General features: G+C 41.3%; 1 protein-coding gene across 1 annotated transcript; it reads right to left on the reverse strand.

Moving 5' to 3' along the window:
* Positions 1–474: 474 nt before the first annotated feature.
* On the reverse strand, positions 475–13,842 carry LOC137293439 (uncharacterized). The gene is made up of 8 exons (XM_067823977.1): positions 13,644–13,842; positions 12,009–12,048; positions 7,226–7,456; positions 5,944–6,186; positions 5,303–5,518; positions 4,269–4,511; positions 2,735–2,950; positions 475–957 (listed from the first exon to the last, which is right to left on the reverse strand). Exons 1-8 carry the CDS (start codon positions 13,665–13,667, stop codon positions 719–721), a joined length of 1,452 nt encoding a protein of 483 aa, XP_067680078.1. The 5' UTR covers positions 13,668–13,842; the 3' UTR covers positions 475–718.
* Positions 13,843–14,077: the final 235 nt, after the last annotated feature.

Here is a 14,077-nt window from a genome sequence, read left to right on the forward strand (position 1 = left end):
GGAAAAATCAGCACAGACAAGAAGGACATGCTTGACCGTGATTCTTTCATCACAAAGGACATAAAACGGAGGATCGCGGGTATTTATGAGTAGGTACAAATAATAGAATCATCTTGTCACTCAATAATTTCAATTAAGAGTGAATAATGTTTGTATTTTTTGTGTCTATATATGTTTGTTTTCGTTGTGAATATTTTGAGTTCTCTTCTGGCAATCTAGAGGATATTGTTCTAGAGTCAATCGCAGCTGCACATGCAACTGCGCCATTTCCATGGGTCCGTCTGTACGTAAGGATTTGTATGCATCATGTGTTTGACTAAAGTCCTGTTTATACTGTAATTGGTTGGGTTCTGATTCCTTGAATATTGTCAGTGTTCGGTCGAAACAGGATGTAGATTGCCTGCCATAAAGAATCAGAATGTTGATATAGCTAGCTGCAATAGAGCTAGATTGATTAGTGTAGAACTGAAGGTATCATATTAAATTAAAAGATTCACGTTTGAATCCCAATATTTATTGTTTGAATTATTTCATTAGTTAACAAAGAGAGTCACGTTTAGTTTCCACATCGCACTTTTCCATACTTCATATTTTTGTTCTATTAGTTTTCGTCAAACCCCATTTCACTTGGTCTTGTAGAAGGACCACTGGATCCCATTTTTACTTTCAGCAGTAGAACCATGGGCGATATTTGTCACCATGCTTTTATTGGCTTTGGTTAAGACGAATAACCAAACACCTTGACCTCACAAAACTGAAACTGATCACCCTGACCGTTCTTTTTCCCTCTCAGTCGGACATACCGGCCTGTAACGGGTCGGACACACTTCACAGTGACAGTCTTTCCTGGTTCTGCGACCGCACCATCGTAGGTTCCACACAGTGCTCCCCTAGCGGCTCTTGAGATGACCGGGATCTTTCTAAAGACCTCCACTGTGAAGTCGTGTAGTCTCTCAGCTGTAATGAAGGACGATTTCAAATACTGTGACATTCTTCGAAATAAGACAGGTCAGTTTTGTGGCACTTCATGTCTCTTTTGAGGAGCTATTAAATACTATCTGGACATTTGGAATAGATGTATTTGACCGGCACAGGGGGATTTGCTTAGATCATGGCCTTATATAGTCGGTTCAGTAAACTAATACGACCTCATCAACGTTGATCTATATAATCAACATAACCAGACACTTGACACCGGCATCGGCAAAAATTGTAAGGGTAAAATATATTTTAATTTCATTTTATGACATACGAGGGGATCTCAATAAGTTTTGAGCCTTGCATAGAAAAACACAAAATATTGATATGAACCACATTTATTTTTCAACATAGTCCCCTTCTGAGTCAAGACACTTGTTCCATCTTTTCTGCCAGCCGCTGATCTGCCATCTCTGTAGAAGGTGCCATTTTGGTCCTCAAACCAAGCCTCAGTAGCAGCAATACGCTCATTATCATCCTGAAATCTACGACCACGCAAGTGTTTCTTGAGATTTGGGAACAGATATGGTAATCACTTGGTGCCAGGTCTGGAGAGTAGGGGAGATGCGGCAAGATTTCGTACCCGCATTCCTGGACAGCAGCGGTTGCAACTCGAGAGGTGTGTACTGGAGCATTGTCTTGATGTAGAAGAATACCACGTCTGATCTTGCCCCGGCGCTTTTCCTTGATTGACTGACGCACTTGCCTCATCAAGTTAGCGTAATATTCCCCTTTCACTGGTCTTCCTTCTGGTAAGTAATCTATGTGGATGACGCCTTTGTTATCCCAGAAGGCTGTCGCCATTACCTTCTGCACTAATCTGGAGGCTTTGAACTTTTTGGTCCTGGGAGAAGTGACATGTTTCCATTCCATGGATTCTTGTTTGCTCTCAGGATCATAGTGGTGGATCTAGGTTTCATCACATGTTACTAGCCTAAAGTGAAAATCTTCTGGATTCTTGTTGTATCTGGTTAGCATGGAGTTGCTTATGGTGACCCTTGTTTACTTTCTGTCAATGTTCAATAACTTCTGAGAGTAGGATACCAAAACTTATATATCACATCAGCTACACCCCAAGGTTCAATGTTGTACCATAGGCTGTGACACCTGGGTATGAAAAATGCTCAAGGCTCAAACCTTATTGACATCCCCTCGTACACTCTACAATAACAATCAGGCTCATTGTACATGGTACATGGTAAATACACAGTAAATGTCACTTCTTCAAGCGTCTAGAGAGCTCGAGACAACTTCATATTTGCGAGTTCCGACAAGGCCTCCTGTCCAGCAGATGTGTGGTCGTCAGTGTCGCCTAGGAAGTCTCACTCATGACTGATTTCTTGGCGTGAGATGGAAAGTCGTACAATACTTTCTCACTACGGCGCACAATCCACTTTTTCAACAGGTAGGAGTACATTTATATTCATAATAATGCACACAATCATACAAGTAAAGAGGTTTCAGTTTGGTCACGTATGGTGTGACATATGTATACAGGTGTCGAGGTTTTAATTTGGTTGAGTATGGTGTGACATATATATTCAGATGTCGAGGTTTCAGTTTGGTCACGTATGGTGTGACATATATATTCAGGTGTCGAGGTTTTAATTTGGTTGAGTATGGTGTGACATCTGTACACAGAAGTTGAGGTTTCACTTTGGTTCAGTATGGTGTGACCTTTACATACAGGTGTCGAGGTTTTAATTTGGTTGAGTATGGTGAAACATACGTCGTTACTGAACAGTAACATACTCACGACAACAGTCACTCCTGCTTGTCACGGCAACCTCAATGACTTTAGAATACGATCCCAAGTCGACTTGCCACCACGGATGGTAGTCTGCTTCTGCTACAGCAAAACAGCTGCCATATTCCCAGTTAGTGTAGGGGAGGTCGTCTGTAGCAACTGAAGGCGGTGGTCCATATACAGAGCTCGCTGTTGCTGGCTTGCCTCCAGCCAGATTAAACTTGCCTGTATTGTGTACCAAACATAAAATAGTTAACATTCATGATCTTGCCCTGGCATATAAATGTCGTTTTCTGATAGTCCGAGCATCCTTCTATTGTTTTCTATGTACCCCGCTGGGAATGCTGAACTCATTTGGTACGACGTTCTTAACTCGAACAACATTGAATCACGTGTGATGTACGGAAATTGCCGATGTTTTGCGAGTGCACATCGATGATAGGGAGATAACTCTATAATAGATTTTTCTTGTCAGCAAAATCTAGCGATGACGACAAAAAGTTTTGTACCCGTCCCTCAAACAATTCAAAGTTAGCATTGACGTGTTCGGTAAGATAAATACGTTGTTCACTGGTCCCATGGGTTGATGAGGCTCGTGACCAGTGATTAACTTAACGCATGTGATAGGGCAAGTCAGTGGAAAAGGTGTTAATGTGGTTTATGTGCTCCATGGGTAGTATATGGGGTAGTCGCTTGGTAAAGTCCTGGTCTGAGCGGCAGATACTGTATTGAAAAATGCATAACACGGTTGCTAGCACTAGGTAATGTGTGATCTATCATTTTTATGCAGCCTAATACGTATGATAATATCCACGATAACATGCGTGATAATAATGGTTCAGGGTGACACTCAGTGACAACCATTCGCCACAAGCACAGTTCAGCCGCACGTGAACTCACCACTGGGTGCTTAACGTTTTCCTGATATACTCTCAAAATTATACATATGAAGTTTTGTAACCAGTGTTTGATCATTCTGTTTTCAGAGAGTAATGTATCGTCCATGTGATCATAAATGACACCGCACAGGGATAGGGCAAGCTTCATGTCTGAGTGATCAGTGTAAGGGACTGAAATACACATGTCTTGTGATGTATTATAGAAACTAGTTATTATGTGGAGTTGTTACTATACATGGCAAACAAGCGCACTTGTAACCAGTGTTTAATATCTCTATTTGGAGAGCTATATAACTTCTTTCACTGACCTTTAGAAGTTGTGTGATGAACGAAAAGAGTTCTATGGATACGCAAATTCTTTAACATGATATGAAAGACGTTTCGGAATAGATTCTAACACCGTTATCATTCAAGTCAAGCAAGTAATTTTCTTTATAACGATGTTGAAGCTATAACGAAACATCGCTGACATTATACAGAACAGAAAAAGAAACTATGCTTATTGGTCAAGTTTTTAAATAGAAGACATAAACATGAACGCTTAGTTTTATGAGATTTTATTCTTTCAAAACTTGCCTTTCTTTTGCTGTTCAGTATATATTAAAGACGTTGGATATCCTTACATAAGTTAAAGCTCTTCTTACCACCAGGAATTATGGATCCGAAAACTTTGACCTCACAGAATTGAAGGAGGTCATCTTCACCATCCTTTCGCGCCCTCAGACGGACAAACCGTCCTCTAACAGATTGGACACACGTTACATTGACAGTCCTCCCTGGTTGTGTGACCGCACCATTGTAGGTTCCACACAGTATACCCCTAGCGCCTGTTGAAGTGAGCGGGTTATTTCTAAAGACCTCCACTGTGAAGTCGTGTAGTCTCTCAGCTGTAACACGTGACGAAATCTTATATTTTGACACGATCAGAACTGGGGGAAAAGTGCAACGTTTTGTGTGCTTAATGGACACACAAGCACAAACAATGTGCTCAATGGACACATAAGCAAAATCAATGTGCTTGATGGACACACAATCACAATTATGGTGCTTAATGGACACACAATCACAAACATGGTGCTTAATTGACACACGAGCACAAACATGGCGCAGCTGTGTTTCCGCGGCCATGTTTCCGCTGTTTTTGACAATGTTTCATTACATTCTGACTCAATGAATAATGGATGATTTGTTTCACTGCATCATCTAACATGTCGTTTATTGTGTCCCTTAAGCACACAATAAATTGCATTACCATAGCGTATAAATGACCACAGCATGTTTAAGTTTATATATGAATAACAAGTGTATGGGTTTTCGAATACATTTTGTTTGTAGTACATTTATCAAGAAAGGAAGTTCCTTATAGTCGTAGACAGTTTTGAACAGGTGTTGCGATTTCATTGATATCACAATATTCTTCAAACCTGCGAATATCAAGCGTATTCGTTTTGATACTATCATATTATTCGTGGGCAAACAGAAGAAAACACTTCATTCCTTGATCCACATTTGTTAATAGATAATAGGTTCAGGAACTTTTTGTAGAAAGGAAAGCAACTGTCATCTGCACGTCAAAATGTTTGACGTGCATATTGATAACACTCACATATAGCTATATAGTGTTTGGGCATTCAGACAGGAAGTATGCATTATCCATGGCCAGGAGCATTATACTTACGACAACAGTCACTCCTGCTTGTCACGGAAACCTCATACACCCTAGAATAAACTTCAAGATCGACTTGCCACCAGGGATGGACGTCTCCTTCCAGTACAGCAAAACAACTGCCAGATTCCCAGTCCGTGTAGGGAAGCCCGTCTGTTGCAACTCTTGGCAGTGGTCCATACACAGAGCTCGCTGTTGCTGGCTTGCCTCTGGCCAGATTAAATCTGCCTGTATTATGTGCCAAACATAATTTAGCATTTATCTGATGTCAAAACAACATCGTTAACCTTCTCTTATATGTAAGTAAATAAAAAGACATCTTAAGGGGCAGTGTGTGAAGTTTCATGGTCAAGTGCGCGTCCGAGTGGCAAGTGTTACTGGCTGAACTTACACATGCGTGCCAGATGTCATGACGCATTTTCAGTAATTCATTCATGTAACTGTAACATTTAATGCGTTTTAATCCCCCTCGTGTGGCCCTTTGTGGGCTGTCATATGTTATAGAGACCGATTATTGTCTGGGTTTGTCATTATCGACATACATGGAACCCAAATGCACTTGTAATCAATGTTTGATGTCTAGTTTCGGAGAGCTATGAACGTCTACGTGAACATAAATGACAAGTTGTCTCATATGTTAAGGCTCTTCTTACCGCCAGGAATGATGGATCCTAAGACTTTCACCTCACAGAATTGAAGGAGGTCATCTTCACCGTTCTTTTCCCCCCTCAGTCGGACATATCGTCCTCTAACAGGACGGACGCACTTTATATTGACAGTCTTTCCTGGTTCTGTTACAGCACCATCGTACGTTCCACACAGCACACCCCTGGCGCCTGTTGAGGTGGCCGGGTTCTTGTTAAACACCTCCAGGGTGAAGTCGTGTAGTCTCTCAGCTACAACAAGGGGCGATGACAACTATTGTTGTGGCTTAAGTCGTCTGCACATTCATTTTCAAATATCCATATATTTTACACTACTTCAGATGAATATTTAGTTGTCAGATCCTTGAGTTTTACCCATCAGCAGCAGAACAATATATTTACGCTCACTAAATCTTCTATCACTGCAAGGTGATGAATGATCAGGAGGGGTTTTTTTTAGATTTTGAACCATACAAATGTAGATATAATGGATGCAACTATATATACATACATTATTATATTATATTTAGCCTACATGTGTAATATCATTCAGGTCCTGGAATATAACACTCCATACGTATGACAGCTGATATCACACACTTTTATTACTTTTATAACAGGTTGGTATTGCTTTCTTTTGAGAAAGGCCTTGGGGTACATGTATATCTCCATGCTGTAATCACGTTCATTGCCATTGCACATGTCGTTCTGAATAAAGTCTGTGAACCGTGTGTGGAAGTCTAATGTATTTATGTTTGTATACGTCATGTCGTATTGTGGTTTACAGAGTCTATGCCCATATCCATACACTGTGGGAACTAGATGTTCTTTGAATGTCTTTGGTTTACAGTTTGACCGTTTTCCCAACAGATCATGATGATATAACAATATGGATTCTGTCAAGGAAAAGAGAATGGAAAGAGGATATAACCGTCCTAGGTTTGCCTTGGACCAGCCTCTCCGATACTAGCTTCGCTGATTTTGCGAATCTCATGCTCTCCATCGTCTCACTACGCTAAACAGCCTAACATTACAAGGTACCTTATACTCGAACCGTTTAAGTACAGGAAGAGTATGATACAGTCCAACTCCAACAGTCTGTCATGGTCCCGTTATAATGCTTGATTGTAGGAAATTTCTGTGTAACTAGGACTGCTGTCTGTTTTGGACTTTTTAGTCGGTCCCAAGTCGGTCCGAACAGTGCACTCACTGTGTTCAGAATTTAATTATGGGTTAGATGCATGGCAAATTTTAGTCCAATTTTTTGACTGAAGTGTAACATTACACTCACGACGATAGTCACTCCTGCTTGTCACGGCAACCTCAGAGACATAACTAAACGCTTCCAGATCGACCAGCCACCAGGGATGATTGTCTCCTTCTATCACAGCAAAACAACTACCATGTTCCCAGTCTGTGTAGGGAAGGCCATCTGTTGCAACTCCTGGCAGTGGCCCATACACAGAGCTCGCTGTTGCTGACTTGCCCCTGGCTAGGTTAATCGTTCCTTTGTAGGAACTGCCTGAAACATGTCGACGTGAGGTGAGGGGAGATGAGATGTAACTCGCTTTAACGTACAATACAATAGAAGTTATAATATATTCATAATATATGACCATCTCTGTGAAACCATCTCCAAATATTCTGCAAAGTACGTATACGTGACACATAAAGCCAAAAGTATAATATATGCCCGGCTTTTGTGCATTTCCATATTGGCAACAATCGATGAAAAATGTCAGTGACAGAAAGTTGGTTCAGATGTTCCAGACTTGTGTCATTAGGCAGTAGTTTTTTATGCACTGATGAGCAAAGAAAGTATATTTTCCACACGTATGATCGATATCCTAAATAGTGTTACAAAACAGCTGATACTCATTCACCCTAATTCAACCCGAACTCAGATCAGGGTTACTTCAACCTTGCGGCACCCTAACCTCGTACATCGGTTTTCGAGTCTGACATTCCACTTTAAAGATTTTCCTTCATCATGTTATTTATGACTGTAGCAGCCGCAGTGTGAATGGCTATAAACACTAACACAATGCGTGTCTAGCTCGATACCCTAAGTTTCAGGTTGTTTCGGGCCATTATCAAGCTCTCCTCTTTAGCTGTACTATACTACTGAGGTAAAGTCTGTAAACATGGAACATTTAATATACATGGACAGTTTGACCATTTGACATACCTATGAACAGCATGACATCTGACAATGTGATCTAGGAAACACCGCACCTGCGTATTATGAAGATACGTATATGAACTGTGCTACTGTGGTAAAGTCTGTAAACACAATTCTCGGAATAAAACGATAAATAAAGTTCTTCTCTTTAGCGAAGTTCTTCATTATTTTTGGATCGTCTTAGACTATTCAGACAGATCAGAGCAGGTATAATTTCAGGCACCTTTTAGAGACGGTGGCTCCAACAAACGTATGCCAGATCTGTGTTTCATTGTGTCAGACTAGGGTTTCAAACGCATCTGAAGTTGCAAGGGATAATTTAATACAAGACACTATTATGGATGACAACTTCTTTAATTCTTTTAACACGACGTTTCAAGGCTAATTCTTGCCCCTTCGTCAGGTGGATAATGAGCATAGGTAACATTGCAGAATACATATAGGTATACATGAAGCCAGAGAGGAAAGATGCATGTACAAGCACATAAATGTAGTTAGGTATGTACAATCACAGAGGAGAGATGAAAAGGAGGAATGTTTTAACAGTACATGGTTGTTTACACAGCTGATAGATTGAGAGTCTATGAGTCCTTGTTGACACACCAGGAAGAGGGTAGGTACACACCTTGATCTCTATTGATCTGAGGTTCTAATCAATCTTCTGATGTTGATTGCTTCCCAAAGCTTCCTTCTCTGCCAATCACTGGTGTTGGAAGCCAGGATCTCGGTGTTTTTCCAGTTGATGGAGTGGTTTGGATAGTTGACGATGTGTTCAGAGAGGGCCGATTTCAGATCTAATTTTCTTACTGAAGTTTTGTGCTCTTTGAGTCTGACGTTGACAGATCTGCAGGTTTCACCTATGTAGCTGCTGCCGCAATCACAGTTTATCTTGTAGATGCAGCCTCTGGGGTTTGATCACTGCACTTCTTCCATTTGCTCTAAGGATGTTTTTCAATGTCTTATCAGAATAAAAGGTCACATCAACACTGGCAGTTTTGCTGAGGAGTCGACTGATTTGATGACTTATCTTTCCTTGGTATGGAATGTTGACTCGGATGGGTGCAGGCTCAGATTTAGGGAGGCGGTCGTTCTGATGCTGGAGAGTTGTGGCTATAATCTGGTCAACGAGTTGTTTTGGGTATCCATTGAGGGTGATGAGGTGGTCAATTTCGTCTTGGAGGTGGGGTCACAGATGGCTTAGGCAAGTCTGGCTAGAGTGGAGACTATGGCTTGCTTTATTTGTGGATGGTGGTTGGACAGGTAGTGGATATACTGGTCAGTGTGGGTGGGCTTTCGATAGACAGTGGGAACGATTCTTCAGGGGACAAACTTCAGGCCTTTACAGAGGAAGGTGACTCCTCTTCCTTTGTGCAAAAACTCTTGGACGCTTCATGTATACCTATGTATTCTGCAATGTTACCTATGCTCATTATCCACCTGACGAAGGGGCAAGAATTAGCCTTGAAACGTCGTGTTAAAAGAATTAAAGAAGTTGTCATCCATAATAGTGTCTTGTATTACCTCACCAACTTCTAAATGCCTTTGAAGAATTTCAAGGGATAATTTGAAAACAATCCCACAACACTTGCTGCAAGATATAACTATATTCCGCCAAAGAGTCTCAAGGAAGGTATTATAGTCCTAACGAAAATGTGTTTATGCATTTGCCTATCCCTGCTTAACCATTGTTTTGTCCTGTGGGTCGTATGTTCAGTCAACAGACAGAATTGAACTCGTCAGTAAACAGAATTAATAATAAGCGTACATAGAAAATTGTAACTAGAATCACTGGCTCAAGAAATGGAAGGAGTAACAACACATGAAGGATAGATACAGTGAATTACCTTACAAGATTTTACTACTTTCGAAAATACGTGCCCCATGGTAAACAAGAGGATCAGTAAAACCTCACCTCTAGCAACAAACACACCAGATCTATCCTTAAATTTACAACTAAAACATTTTGTTGACAAAAAGGCAATTGCCCCTCTCAGGGGACGACGATGACTGGTCCATACAAGTTATCTCCTCCTGAGCAAAACCATTAAAAGATTGACATGAGGAAAGAAAGTTGTTAGAGTAAACATTTTACACTCAGAAAGGCTAAGTCCCAGCTTATGGTAAACCAATAAAGATAAAGTGGTTTTTTGTGTATATTAATCTGTTGATAAATATGTATTGAAGTGTTTAGTTTTACGTCGCACCTAGCAATATTCCAGCTATATGGCGACGGTCTGTAAATAATCGAGTCTGGACCAGACAATCCAGTGATCAACAACATGAGCATCGATCTGCGCAATTGGGAACCGATGAAATGTGTCAACCAAGTCAGCGAGCCTGACCACCCGATCCCGTTAGTCGCCTCTTACGACAAGCATAGTCGCCTTTTATGACAAGCATGGGTTGCTGAAGGCCTATTCTACCCCGGGACCTTCACGGGTCAATATGTATTGAAAGTCTAATAGATTGCAATCTTTTGTACATTTTCTATAACAAACAAATGCTTCTTTCCAGTTGATACCATGATCGAAAACAGATTTTCCAATGTTCTAACACATTGGGAATAATATCATTCTTAATTAACATGTAAAATATCCTTGAGCTTGTATCATTAGAAATCATATCAAGATTAACATTGGTGATATTTAGTTGACATAAATTATGTGTATTGTTTCTAATAAGATGCTTCCATGTACCTGGAATATTGTGTAATAAACGTTGGAAATCTATTAAAGTTCCATTTATTCTGTACACCTGAAACTGTGTAGACCACGATCAAATCAATTCTTTATTATATGCGATGAAGTGCACAAAAAGTGTGTACCAAAGTTGACAGAGCAAGGGCTTTAATGACAGTGATTTTCCCAATTAAATTCATATTCCTTTTTCGCCAACTAGCAACAATATGTTCTAAGCGTCTCCTTGTGTTAATCACCCAAAGGTCATTGAGTGATTTCAGTGTAATTCCTAAAACTCCGAAGTTTCCACAGTGCCAGTCAAGATTCAAGTCATTGACTAATGTCGGTTTACTGTCTGAAATTGCGCCTATCCATATTGCTTTGATTTTGTCAATATTCATTTTGAGTCCTGACATTTTATAAAGGTCTTTAGTGCGTGAATTGAGGTATTTTGGCTTTTATCTGAGTCACCAAGAAAGAGCTGTGTGTCATCATCATATTGTCCTCGTTTCTTGTCATTATTCTTAAGAGTCATACCCTTGATATCAGGGATACTTCTAATCATGATACCTATGATCTCCACCGCCAGAAGGAAGAGATAGGGTGATACTGGGTCTCCCTGCCTGCATCCCCTTTCAAGCATGAACACAGAAGACATATGTCCTTTTTGTATGATAGATGCTGTTGTGTTACGGGTTAAAATATTTATCTATTTTGTCATATTTGGACCAAATCAAAACTTCTCCATTACTTGAATTGAAAACCTTTTAGAAATAGTATGAAAGGGGTTTTTGAAATGTGTCAAAAGGAGTAAACCTGGTTTGTTTAACCTCATGGTTAAATAATATCATAACGCATCCATACATTATTCCGTATACATCTACCTGGAATAACATCCGCTTGGTTGTCATATGGATAATCGAGTTCAAATTGGTTTTAGTCTGTTTGCAATGCAAGTACAAGTTATTTTGTATAGAGCATTCAGAAGTGAGATGCCTTTTTTATCAGCTGTTAAATTCAATCTTTCGTAAAGAAACTGACACACCCGATTCCTCATCATCCTAAGCCTGTTGAATAATGGGCTGTGGTACGTCCACCACACTCAGTCCTGATATGACAAGATTTAATATCAGGCTATTTGGTCCACTTCCGACTAAGATAACCACTCCAGCTCGGACATAGCTGATAATAATGGCGGCACGCTGATTACTTACATGTGCAAACTGCATTCAGCAGCAAAAGTGTCGTCCAAATCTGAAGGAAAGAGTAGCATCAGAATATCAACTAAAAGGGCTTCTGTTTCTGGTTCTACTATAACAGCAGGACACATACTTCCCTGAAATGAAATGCAAACTTGAATGCACTTGAAAGCTGCGACAATCATGTGCAGTGACTACAACCCACTACAGTCAATTAGCATCCCTTCACAAGATGGCCAGGTCCGCGTGCAGTGACTACAACCCACTACAGTCAACCAACATCCCTTCACAAGATGGCCAGGTCCGCGTGCAGTGACTACAACCCACTACAGTCAACCAACATCCCTTCACAAGATGGCCAGGTCCGCGTGCAGTGACTACAACCCACTACAGTCAACCAACATCCCTTCACAAGATGGCCAAGTCCGCGTGCAGTGACTACAACCCACTACAGTCAACCAACATCCCTTCACAAGATGGCCAGGTCCGCGTGCAGTGACTACAACCCACTACAGTCAACCAACATCCCTTCACAAGATGGCCAAGTCCGCGTGCAGTGACTACAACCCACTACAGTCAACCAACATCCCTTCACAAGATGGCCAGGTCCGCGTGCAGTGACTACAACCCACTACAGTCAACCAACATCCCTTCACAAGATGGCCAGGTCCGCGTGCAGTGACTACAACCCACTACAGTCAACCAACATCCCTTCACAAGATGGCCAGGTCCGCGTGCAGTGACTACAACCCACTACAGTCAACCAACATCCCTTCACAAGATGGCCAGGTCCGCGTGCAGTGACTACAACCCACTACAGTCAACCAACATCCCTTCACAAGATGGCCAAGTCCGCGTGCAGTGACTACAACCCACTACAGTCAACCAACATCCCTTCACAAGATGGCCAGGTCCGCGTGCAGTGACTACAACCCACTACAGTCAACCAACATCCCTTCACAAGATGGCCAGGTCCGCGTGCAGTGACTACAACCCACTACAGTCAACCAACATCCCTTCACAAGATGGCCAGGTCCGCGTGCAGTGACTACAACCCACTACAGTCAACCAACATCCCTTCACAAGATGGCCAAGTCCGCGTGCAGTGACTACAACCCACTACAGTCAACCAACATCCCTTCACAAGATGGCCAAGTCCGCGTGCTCCATCTACATCATTGGCATTGCCTGAGAAACTGGTTCTGTGATGTGGAAGACACTATGTGTGTCGAACACTTGCACCGAACAGTTTCAACAGATGTGACGGCGGACGTGTCAGAGTGTGGATAACCATACTCTACATGCTGAAACTTCACGGGAATAATGCAGACCTTCACAGACCAGAATACTTAGAGTATTCGGTGCCAAGGAGGAGTATGGCCTTGAGATCGCCACACCAGGTATTGCTCTGAACGCCCCCTGGTAGATAGACGTGTTTTCTGGTAAGATGTATGAATGCTTTAAGGTAGGATGTGAGCCGGATTGCCACACAAGGAAAACGACATGTCAGACCCGAATTCATAGTTTCATACAATCCATAAAATATCCGATTGCTACAGGTGTGTAAAGATAACCGTTAAATGCTAGTGTAATATTTCAGTCATTTCTCTTGTGCAGAAGACAGGGAACAAGAATTTTAAAAGTACTTACTATTACTTCCCTATGTAGTGCCATCGTGTCAGACGATGCAGTGAGCTGGTGATCTGTAATTTACAACCAGGTATGATAACAGCTGGTTATGATAACAGCTGCATGTTACCTTACGTAGGTCACGTGAAAACATCCATGGTGTAAAATCAATGTATATTTCACTATCCAACTTACTATGGCTGAGAGATGTGTTAAATGTCAGTATCATCCTTTACCAGTGGAACAGACGTGATATTGCAGAATCAGCACTTCTCCGTGCTACACAATGATTGACATTCAACAATCTGGTATTAAATTCATATCCTATGTTTGTAAATCGAACCCGGTTCTTCAGCGCCATGATCAGACGCTTTAACCATGCATTAGGCTATACAAGCGCCCAAGGAATAATTATATAAGGTCAAAATGAAAGCAGTAATGCGAAGGTACCACTT

This window comes from Haliotis asinina, chromosome 8 (genome assembly GCF_037392515.1).
Source record: "Haliotis asinina isolate JCU_RB_2024 chromosome 8, JCU_Hal_asi_v2, whole genome shotgun sequence".
NCBI classification, from domain to species: domain Eukaryota; kingdom Metazoa; phylum Mollusca; class Gastropoda; order Lepetellida; family Haliotidae; genus Haliotis; species Haliotis asinina.